The sequence below is a fragment of the Triticum urartu genome, chromosome 2A (genome assembly GCF_056163025.1).
Source record: "Triticum urartu cultivar PI428250 chromosome 2A, HENAU_Tu73, whole genome shotgun sequence".
Lineage (NCBI taxonomy): Eukaryota > Viridiplantae > Streptophyta > Magnoliopsida > Poales > Poaceae > Triticum > Triticum urartu.
Window position 1 is genome coordinate 586,037,291 of NC_141874.1, and position 10,333 is coordinate 586,047,623.

Sequence of the window (10,333 nt, forward strand, 5' to 3'; positions counted from 1 at the left end):
TGTTATGTTTGATAAGGATAGATTGTGCAGTGCTTGTCAAGCAGGAAAACAAGTTGGGGGAAGTCACCCCATGAAGAACATCATGACCACGAGAAGACCACTCAATCTACTTCATATGGATCTCTTTGGTCCCAATGTCTATAAAAGTCTCGGTGGAAACTCATTTGGTCTGGTCATAGTAGATGATTTTTCAAGATTTACGTGGGTGTTCTTTCTTGATGATAAATTGCAGGTCCAAAAGATCTTCAAGAACTTCGCTAGGAAGGCCCAAAATCAATTTGAAGTGAAGATCAAGAAGGTTCGCAGCAACAACGGAACGGAGTTCAAGAACACAAATGTGGATACCTTTCTTGACGAAGAAGGGATTTCACACGAGTTCTTGGCTACATACACACCTCAACAAAATGGAGTTGTTGAGAGGAAGAACCGGACTCTTATTGAGATGGCAAGAACGATGCTTGATGAGTACAAGAAGCCAAAACACTTTTGGGTGGAAGCGGTTGAGACAACTTGTCATGCAACAAATCGCTTGTATCTTCACAAGCTACTCGGCAAGACGGCATACGAGCTTCTCACCGGTAACAAACCCCAAGTTGGATACTTTTGAGTATTCGGCTCAAAGTGTTATATTCTTGATAAGCATCATCGTTCTAAATTTGCTCCTAAATCTCATGAGAGTTTCCTACTCGGTTATGGCTCAAACTCTCACACCTATCGTGTCTACAACAATTTCACCCAAAAGGTTGAAGAGACGGTAGATGTGAAGTTTGATGAATCTAACGACTCACAAGTAGAGCAATTGCCAATTGATGTAGAAGACAAAGTTCCTTCGGAAGCAATCCAAGACCTTCTGTTGGCAAGATTCGTCCAACAGAGGTGAAGGAGAGTACCTCGTCTATCCAAGTGGAAGCTTCTACCTCACGACAAGGTGAACCAAGAGTTGACACGGAGGCATCCACAAGTGGGACACGCCAAGATGAAGAAAACGAGGAAGTACACCAAGATGAACCTCATCAACCTCCTTCTCCACCTCGACAAGAGAATGACAACGTCAACAATGAAGAAGGCCAAGAAGAAGAACAAGGTGATGAAGAAGATGTTCCACCTCGACCCAAACAAAAGCTCTCACGAGTTCGAGCAAGAGTCTCAAGAGACCACCCCATCGAGCAAATCTTCAATGATATCCAAACCGGGAGAATCCCTTGCTCTAAAACTTGTTTGGCAAATTTTTGTGAACATTATTCATTCATCTCTAGCATTGAACCTATGAAGGTTGAAGAAGCATTGGAAGATCCGGATTGTATAAATGCCATGCATGAAGAGCTACACAACTTTCAGAGGAACCAAGTGTGGACATTGGTCGAGAAGCCCGACAACAACCACAACATCATCGGTACCAAATGGGTGTTTCACAACAAGCAAGACGAAGATGGACAAGTCGTTCGCAAAAAAGCACGTCTCGTCGCCCAAGGCTACACACAAGTCGAAGGTATGGACTATGGTAAGACATATGCCCCCGTTGCTAAACTTGAGTCCATCCGCATCTTACTTGCCTATGCAAATCACCATGATAGTACCCTGTACCAAATGGACATTAAAAGTGAATTTTTAAATGGTGAAATTGAGGAGGAATTTTATGTTAAACAACCTCCCGGCTTTGTTAATCCTAAGAAACCCGACCATGTTTACAAACTTCACAAAGCTCTTTATGGTCTTAAACAAGCTCCTAGAGTGTTGTATAAATGTTTGACCAAGTTCCTTATTGAAAAAGGCTTTGAGATTGGAAAAATTGATTCTACTCTTTTTACTAAAAGGGTTAATGGTGAATTATTTGTGTGCCAAATTTATTTATGTTGATGATATCATATTTGGTTCGACTAACCCTCATTTTAGTGAAAAGTTTGGAAAGCTAATGTGGGAGAAATTTGAGATGTCTATGATGAGTGAACTCAAGTTCTTTCTTGGTTTGAAAATCAAGCAAACTAAGGAGGGTACCTTTGTTTCCCAAACAAAGTATACCAAGGACTTACTCAAGAAGTTCAACATGCAATAATGAAAAGGTATGAATACACCCATGCCTACTAGTGGACATCTTGACTTGACCAAGGATGGCGAGCCAGTTGACCAAAAGGTTTATCGCTCTATGATTGGTTCATTGTTATATCTATGTGCCTCCCGTCCCATATAATGCTAAGTGTGTGCATGTGTGCATGATATCAAGCGCCCCAAAGAATGTCATCTTAAGGCTGTGAAAAGGATAGTGAGATACTTAATTCATACACCAAATTTTGGCATTTGGTATCCCAAGAGGTCTTCTTTTGATCTTGTTGGCTATTCCGACTCAGACTATGCCGGAGACAAGGTTGATAGAAAGTCCACATCGGGTACTTGTTAATTTCTTGGTAGATCTCTTGTATCTTGGTCCTCCAAGAAACAAAACTCGGTATCCTTATCTACCGTCGAAGCGAAATACATTGCTGCCGGTTCATGTTGTGCTCAATTACTTTGGATGACCCAAACTCTTAAAGATTATGGGATCTATGTGAAACATGTTCCATTGCATTGTGACACTGAAAGTGCTATTAAGATTGCTCACAATCCCGTGCAACATTCTCGAACTAATTATATTGAAGTTCGTCATCATTTCATTCGAGATCATGTTGCAGAAGAGGACACTAATCTTAAGCATGTTCGTACCGATAAGCAATTGGCAGATATATTCACCAAACCGCTTGATGAGAAAGTATTTTTTCCGTTTGAGAGGTGAATTGAACATCATTGGTGCTTTGAACTTGGAGTAGAAACTCCATTTGGATACATGCAAGGCATGAGCCTTTGGCTAATCCTTGATATTTCTCTTATGATGATGATTATATGTCTTGGATATATTTGCACCCTTGCACGCTATCTAACCCTTGTAGGTACTTGGATGAATCAAATCTATGAGATTGCAAATCACTCACATCTTGAGCAATCTCTACATCACCAAGTCTCTACAACATGGTGGTTGAAGACAAGGAAGCATGAAACCTTTCAACATATCCTTTGACAATTTTTCTATATCAAATTTCATTTGGTATCAAATTTCATGATTATTATTTTGGATACACAAGTGCTCTTCCTTGCAAGACTAACCCATGTAGGTAGATGAACTCAAACTACAAGCGGTGCTCCCAACTCACTGATGAGCTACATCAACCTTGAGCATCCAACACAAGTTCAACTACATGATCAAGTTCAACACCACCACCCAAGGTATGTTATTCCATCTTAGAGAAGCTTTACCCCAAGTCATGGGTCAAAGCAGCTCAAAAAGATGTGAATACATCAAAATGCTTAAATGAAAAATGGCAACCCCATTTTGAGCTTAAACGATGAGTATGACCTATGATCAAGTGTTCTCACTTGACTCCTCAGTCAATATACTCTAACATAGGTGACTTCATCACCGACCAATTCTAGATGAAGTTCTCTAGTGTTTCTCTGTGTTCTTGCATTTATCTCTTGCATATTTGTTCCCCTTCTTTAATAAAAAAACTTCATCTAGATTTCTTTATTCTCTCTGTTATGTTCTGCATTTCCTGCATCCAATTCATTGCAAATCCTTTAGTTAATTCCTTGCAAATCTTTGCGAGATCCTTTTTTCCTAGTGAGCTGAGATGACAATTGTTCTCTCTCTGTGTTGAATTCGGACACACCGGTTTGTCTTCTTCGGTCAAAAAGAATCATTTCGGTGCCACCGAAGAAGACAACTCGGTATTACCGATTTCAATGCCGAGCAGAGACTTTGCCATTTGCATCCTGCATATTTGTTCCAGCTCCACTCAATGATTCTTGTCCTCTACCTGCATCATATTCAACTTGCTGCTTTGTCATGTGACTCAAGGACCAAACCTATTCGACTAACATTCCAGAAGACCCTTCTTGGGAATCAATATCAAAGGGGAGAGAGATCACATCAAAGCTTAATCACTTCAAAGGGGGAGAATGCTTAATCATATCAAAGAGAGAGAGAGACCCAGATGCTTGGTATTCCACAACTTTATTTCCCTCTAGCATTCTTAAGGAGAAATTTCACCATCGTCGATGAGGTCTCGAGGCCGCCACTTGCTCCTCCTCATACCAATGTAACCCCATTATGTTCCTCGTCTTCCCAAATAGCACAACATAGTGCATAGAGGAGACAAACACAAAGTCATGTGTGGCCTGTAGCCTTGTCCCACAAAATAGACACAAATATCGGAGGGTTGCCACATGTAGGCCACGAAGTCAGAGAGATGGTCCGCACATGCCCTCGATGGCCTCACATATAGCCCCCACATAAACTTGGAGGATATTTTACCAAGCCAACAAAAAACCTATATACGTTGAGGAGACGAACGACGGAAGAAGTAAATCAGAGTGAGGGCATGCCAAGATCAACCTTGCATTTGAATTTTTTGACAATAACGCACTACTTATATGAGAGAAATATTGCTCTCTTATTGATCCACCTCGCCCTTCCTCCTCCATCATCATCATCAGAGGGCGTGAAAGCACAAGCGCTCCCTGGGTGATTTTGGTAATTAATGTCAACATATCTTTTGTTGGACTAATACTTCTATCTAGTATACTTTAGATGAGTTCAAAAGTGGGGTGGCATGGACAAGAGAATGTGAAACCCCTTCAAGATGCTAAGGACAAAGATTGGCTCAAGCTCAAGACTCTATATTTTTATTTTAGTGATCCAAGATCACATTGAGTCCATAGGAAAAGCCAATACTATTAAAAGGGGATGAGGTGTTGCTTAATGGCTTGCTTGCTCAAAGTTCTTAGTGATATGCTCCAAATCCCTCAACCAGTTTCTCATTTCCACATATGTCCCAAACCAAAAGTCAAACTCGGCCCCACCGATTTGATCTATCCAGCGCCACCGAGTTCATTTGACATAGCCACTCCCAGAAACCCTAATCAGTTCGATCTCACCGATGGGATCTCGGTCTCACCGAGATGGGCTTGCAAACTCTCTGTTACCTATTGCAATAATTTCAGTCTTACCGAGATATGCAATCGGTACCACCGAGTTTGCTTGACCAACTCTCTGTTTTGCTTATTACCAAAATCGGTCTCACCGAGTTTGTGTAATCGGTAAAACCGAGTTGAGGTTTTACCCTAACCCTAGCACATCGGTTCCACCGAGTTGATCATATCGGTCCCATCGAAATTCCTAACGTTCACATTTTGAACCATATCGGTCTGACCGAGTTTCTCGATTCGGTTCCACCGAGTTTGGTGAAATGTGTGTAACAGCTAGATTTTGTGTGGAGATTATATATACCCATCCACCCACTCTTCATTCGTGGAGAAAGCCATCAGAATGTGCCTACACTTCTACCATTCATTTTTTTAGAGAGAACCACCTACTCATGTGTTGAGACCAAGATACTCCATTCCAACCACAAGAATCTTGATCTCTAGCCTTCCCCAAATTGCTTTCCACTCAAATCATCTTTCCACCAAATCCAAATCTGTGTGAGAGAGTTGAGTGTTGGGGAGACTATCATTTGAAGCACAAGAGTAAGGAGTTCATCATCAACACACCATCTATTACCTTTTGGTGAGTGGTGTCTCCTAGATTGGTTAGGTGTCACTTGGGAGTCTCCGTCAAGATTGTGGAGTTGAACCAAGGAGTTTGTATGGGCAACGAGATAGCCTACTTCGTGAAGATCTACCCAAGTGAGGCAAGTCCTTAGTGGGCGATGGCCATGATGGGATAGACAAGGTTGCTTCTTCGTGGACCCTTCGTGGGTGGAGCCCTCCGTGGACTCGCGCAACCGTTACCCTTCGTGGGTTGAAGTCTCCATCAACGTGGATGTATGATAGCACCACTTATCGGAACCACACCAAAAATCTCCGTGTCTCCAATCGCGTTTGCACACTCCAATCCCATCCCTTTACTTTCTTGCAAGTTACATGCTTTACTTTTCGCTGCTCATATACTCTTGCCATGCTTGCTTGAAATGTATTGTGAATGTTTTAAACTTGTGCTAAAACTCCACCTTAACTTAAAGAAATTAAAAACTGCTACTTTCCTTTGTTGAGGGTCTAATCACCCCCCTCTAGACACCTCTTCTCGATCCTATAGGGCGCGACCGGGCGAAGCCCAGTCGGCGTCGACAACGACATGGCTTCTCGCCTCCTCGCCCGTGGGATCTGGTTCAAACTGGCTACGATGGGTTGGGACATGACACCATGATTTGTAGGGTCACGATGTCATGACAGGCAATCCTCCCAAAGGCAATGTTGTTAGCTTCGGCGACATTGGCTTCTAGTTGGTGCGACATGTGCGTGGTGTCCGTGACGTCGAGCTGGGCTCTGCCCAAATCTGGTGTCCATTGGCGACTGGCGGCGGGGGACGACAACTTTTGTTGTGCCTTGTCTGGTAGCGGCTGGTGGCGACGATGGCCTGGCGATGCACTTCCGTGGTGGCGTGGTTGTCGAGGCTGTTGGAACTCCGCCTATCGCTGTGGGCACATGGGTAGTGGGAAGTTGACGAAATGGTGGCCCTCAGTGGGTTACAGCGGGGGCTGGTGCCAATGTGAGAGCTGGGTGGAAGGTGCGACCAGTGCTGCCAAGGTTGCATGGCCACAAGAAGTGCCGGTTTCTAGACGGTTCCCCATGTAGATCTGCAGGAGAAAAATATGATACTAGCTATCGCTTCCTCTGGAGGTGCTCCCGGTAGGTGGCTGGCGGCGCAAGCCCGGGTTTGGGGGTCGGGCATTTCCCCCTTCCCTAGGACGGACTTGTACCCACATGCAGACAGTCGTGGCACTGATGTTGCCGTTTTTATGCCCCCTACGACTGGCCTTGTGGTAGGACGTTGGGGTAGGTGGGGTGATGTCAGCCTCCCCTCTAGTCTGTGGCATCCACATGTTTTGACGCCATTGAGAGGTTCGGGGAGGGATGTTGGGGAGGCGCTCGGGTGGCGCGCTACTCGGTAGGCTCGAGGCAGGTCTCCTGGCGGCAGTGATGGTGTGCTTCTCGGTCGTGTGGCTGGCGAGAGGTGTTGAGGTGGGTGGCCCTCGCAAGGGAGGTGCCCAAATTGGGTTCTGGATGTTTTAGCTTTCTCACCATGGCTGACTTTGCCCCGTGGTGACTCGTGGAAGCAACCAGATGAAGGCTCCATGCTTCAGCGCCGACGGCAACGGCACCCACAGGTGTCGCTCTCCTCTTGAGGACGTTGTCACAGCTTCGCTTTCCCTCTCAAGTTCCAGGTGAAAACATTGTACGTTCCTTCGAATGTGAGGATGGCGACGCTTTGTGTGTTTCCTTCTTGAGAGCGTTGTCGTAGAACTAAGGTGATGTTGGTCGTGGCATTGTGTAGTCTCTAGGAACTCCTGTATTCTTGCTCGGTATCGTTGTCGTGGCATTTGTCCGTGTGTATGTTATCTCGTTTTTCTATGTTCTGCTTTGTTTGAGGGCTTCTTCAATATCTTTTATATATAAAGCCGGATGGAAACGGTAAAGCACGAAAAAAGCAAGAGGAACTCTATCTCAAAAAATTTAATTTTGACAAGTAGCATCACAGATAGTGCAGAACATGAGATTATTTTTATCATTTCGATTGTTAATTACACTGTTCAATATTCAGAAAGATAGCAATACAGTTTACACAGTTGTTCAGAGCAGAAAGCCAGTTCAGAGAACTCTTCAGAGCAGAAACAAAGCAAATTCCTACATCGAAAACATTATCAAGAATAAAATTAATCTTTTGTAAATCAAACTCCAGATCGAAACTTCATCGATATTGTAAGCTTTGTAAGTATATATATCTACTGGTTTCCCAAATGATTAATCTGCGGTGAACAATCTCAGGAAGCTACTAGTTCAGCTCCTTTGGGACCGTCGGTTCGGAGCCTTGAGCTCCCTCTGGCGCGCCAGGCTGCCGTTGCCCGCTCGCGGCAGACGCCTCGCGCGCCCTCCGCGACCGCAACAGCATGGCGAGCATGGCCGGCGTCGCGTACGGCAGCGTCGCGGCTTGTTGCGACACCTGGTGCGTGGCCGCCGTTGTCGTCACCGCTCCATCGTGGAATGCAATCACCGACGGCAGCTGCAGCTGCGATGAACTGCCCCGTTGCTGCATGTGCGCGCTCATGCCGGCGAGCATGGACGCCCGCCCCGACCGCGCGTAGTTCTGCCGGGTCGACACGCGCCTGCGCATGTCCCGCAGCTCGATCTCCAGCGCCACGATCATGGGGTCGCCGCCTCGCGCCGCGTCTGACTGCGCCACCGCTCCCCGCCGGTTCTCGAGGATCTCCACCGCCTCCCGGTGCCCGCCCCGCTCCGCGGCTGCCCTCGCCGCCGCCATGTCCTCGGTGGCCTCAACCCGGACGCGCTCCCGCTCTACCTCGACGGAGCGTTCTGCGTCCACCTCGTGTTCTGGCCTCGCCACCACCGTGTCCTCTCCCGTCACGTTGACGTCCGCGCCGGCGGCCGCGTCTCGGTAGAGGCAGTTAACTCTGATTAGAGCAGTGACATCACCGTCCGTTGCTTCAGCTCTTGGTACGACCAAGAACAGCAAGAAACGTCTCTCCTCGTCGGCGTAGAGTTCGCCGATTACAATCGACGCAGCGCGGCCGTCCTCGTCGACGCGGCTCTCGTAAAGCCCAGACTTGACCGAGCCAATGCGAACTCCGGGATGCAAGCACTGGATGGCGAGGCGCGCCTCTTGGACCACGACGGAGAGCAGCCCGCCGACGCACTGCGCGAACGCGTCCTGGATTACGGCCTCATTCTCGATGAACGAGAACGTGCCGCCCGTCGCCTCGGAAACGGCGTGCATCGCGGCCGCGTCGTGGTCGTTCCCGAAGCCGAACGTGTGGACCGGCGTCGCCCGGTCGCCAGCACCGGTGCCCGTTCGCGCAAAGGATGGCGGAACGAGCGCTGCGTAGTTGGGTAATCCCCTCCCGAACGCCTGCCTCATCGGGGTGTAGTTGTCCTGGCCGTCGGAGAGGAGCACGACGCTCGAGACGCCGTTCCTGTACCGGCGCTCGTCGAGCACCCTGGCGGCCGTACGGAGCCCCTCGGCGATGTTGGTGCCTGTGCGCGCCGTGAGGGACTCGACGGCGCGCACGCACAGCGCCTTCCCGGCGTCGGACATGCGCGTGAGCCTGGTTACCCGGCGCGCCCTGGACGAGAAGGACACGACGGAGAGGCGGTCGTCGGGGCCGAGGATGTCGATGACGAACCGCATCGCCTGCTTCAGCAGCGCGAGCTTGCTCCCGTGCATGCTGCTGCTGACATCGAGCACCGTGACGAGGTCGACAGGCGCGCGCTGTGCCGGAGCGTCGCCTGCCGCTTCGGTGCCGGAGCCCGTTATCCCGGGAGCCTTAAGGTGCACGAGTACGGCGAAGTTGTCGTCAGACGAGTCTCTGGCGATGGCCGAGTAGTGGATGTGCGCCTTGACGACCACTGCTTCGTCGGATGCAGCGCCTGCTTGTCGCCGGCCATCAGGCGGCGTCACCTGTTCGTCGTCGTCGAACACGACCGGATCGACGGAATGGGTGCGTACTCGCCGAGGATGCGCTGGCTGCACGACATCCACGGACGGCGGCGGTGGCGGCGGTTGGGTAGGCGGCATTGACGCGGGCGGTCGCACGAGCGGCAGCTCGCGCCATTGCGCTTTGCAGAGCGGGCAGAGGAGGTTGCCGTGCTCGACGCTGGCGGAGATGCAGTGGAAGTGGAACGTGTGGGAGCACTCGGCCGTGAAGATGGCCTGCCCGCCGCCGGCGCCCATGCCGCCGAGGCAGATGGCGCAAGGATTCATCTGCGTGCAAAACAGATAGTAATACAGAACGCATTAGGGTTTCAGAAGAAATAATGAAATGCTTCATCGACATATGAGCAGAGCCACAAAACAAAACAAGGCGGACAATTCATTCACCTGCTTAGTTCCTTCCATCTCTCGGGAAGCTGCTCGGAAAATGATGCGAACAAGTAAGCGGGATAGTGATTGAGGCAGATGATCCGCCCGCGAAGAAGCTGCAAGGAAAGTGATACGAACAAGGAAGCAGGATGCTTCGTCCGCGAAGAAGCTGCTCGGAAATTGATGCGAACAAGGAGGACAATCTCGTAGTGGTTGCCACGTATGGTGACCTCGATCCTAGTCCTAGTGCCTAAACAATGGTTTTCCCCTTCATTTTTTATATAAGCAGCGTGGAGATGTTTGGAAGAAGAAGACAGCTCAACGGCTAGCAAATCAAAGATGCTTGAGCAAAAACTACAACTTTTTATTTCAAAGGATTGTTACTGTGAGAACTCTATTTTATTGTAGATGCATGTACGCTTTTTGACA

General features: G+C 48.3%; 1 protein-coding gene and 1 pseudogene across 1 annotated transcript; both read right to left on the reverse strand.

The window, feature by feature from the left end:
* LOC125537347 (triphosphate tunnel metalloenzyme 3-like) overlaps positions 1–7,165 on the reverse strand; it is a 78,740-nt pseudogene extending 71,575 nt beyond the window's left edge.
* A 432-nt stretch (positions 7,166–7,597) lies between these two features.
* On the reverse strand, positions 7,598–10,121 carry LOC125533678 (E3 ubiquitin-protein ligase WAV3). The gene is made up of 2 exons (XM_048697048.2): positions 9,923–10,121; positions 7,598–9,805 (listed from the first exon to the last, which is right to left on the reverse strand). Exons 1-2 carry the CDS (start codon positions 9,938–9,940, stop codon positions 7,862–7,864), a joined length of 1,962 nt encoding a protein of 653 aa, XP_048553005.2. The 5' UTR covers positions 9,941–10,121; the 3' UTR covers positions 7,598–7,861.
* Between the last annotated feature and the right edge of the window lie 212 nt (positions 10,122–10,333).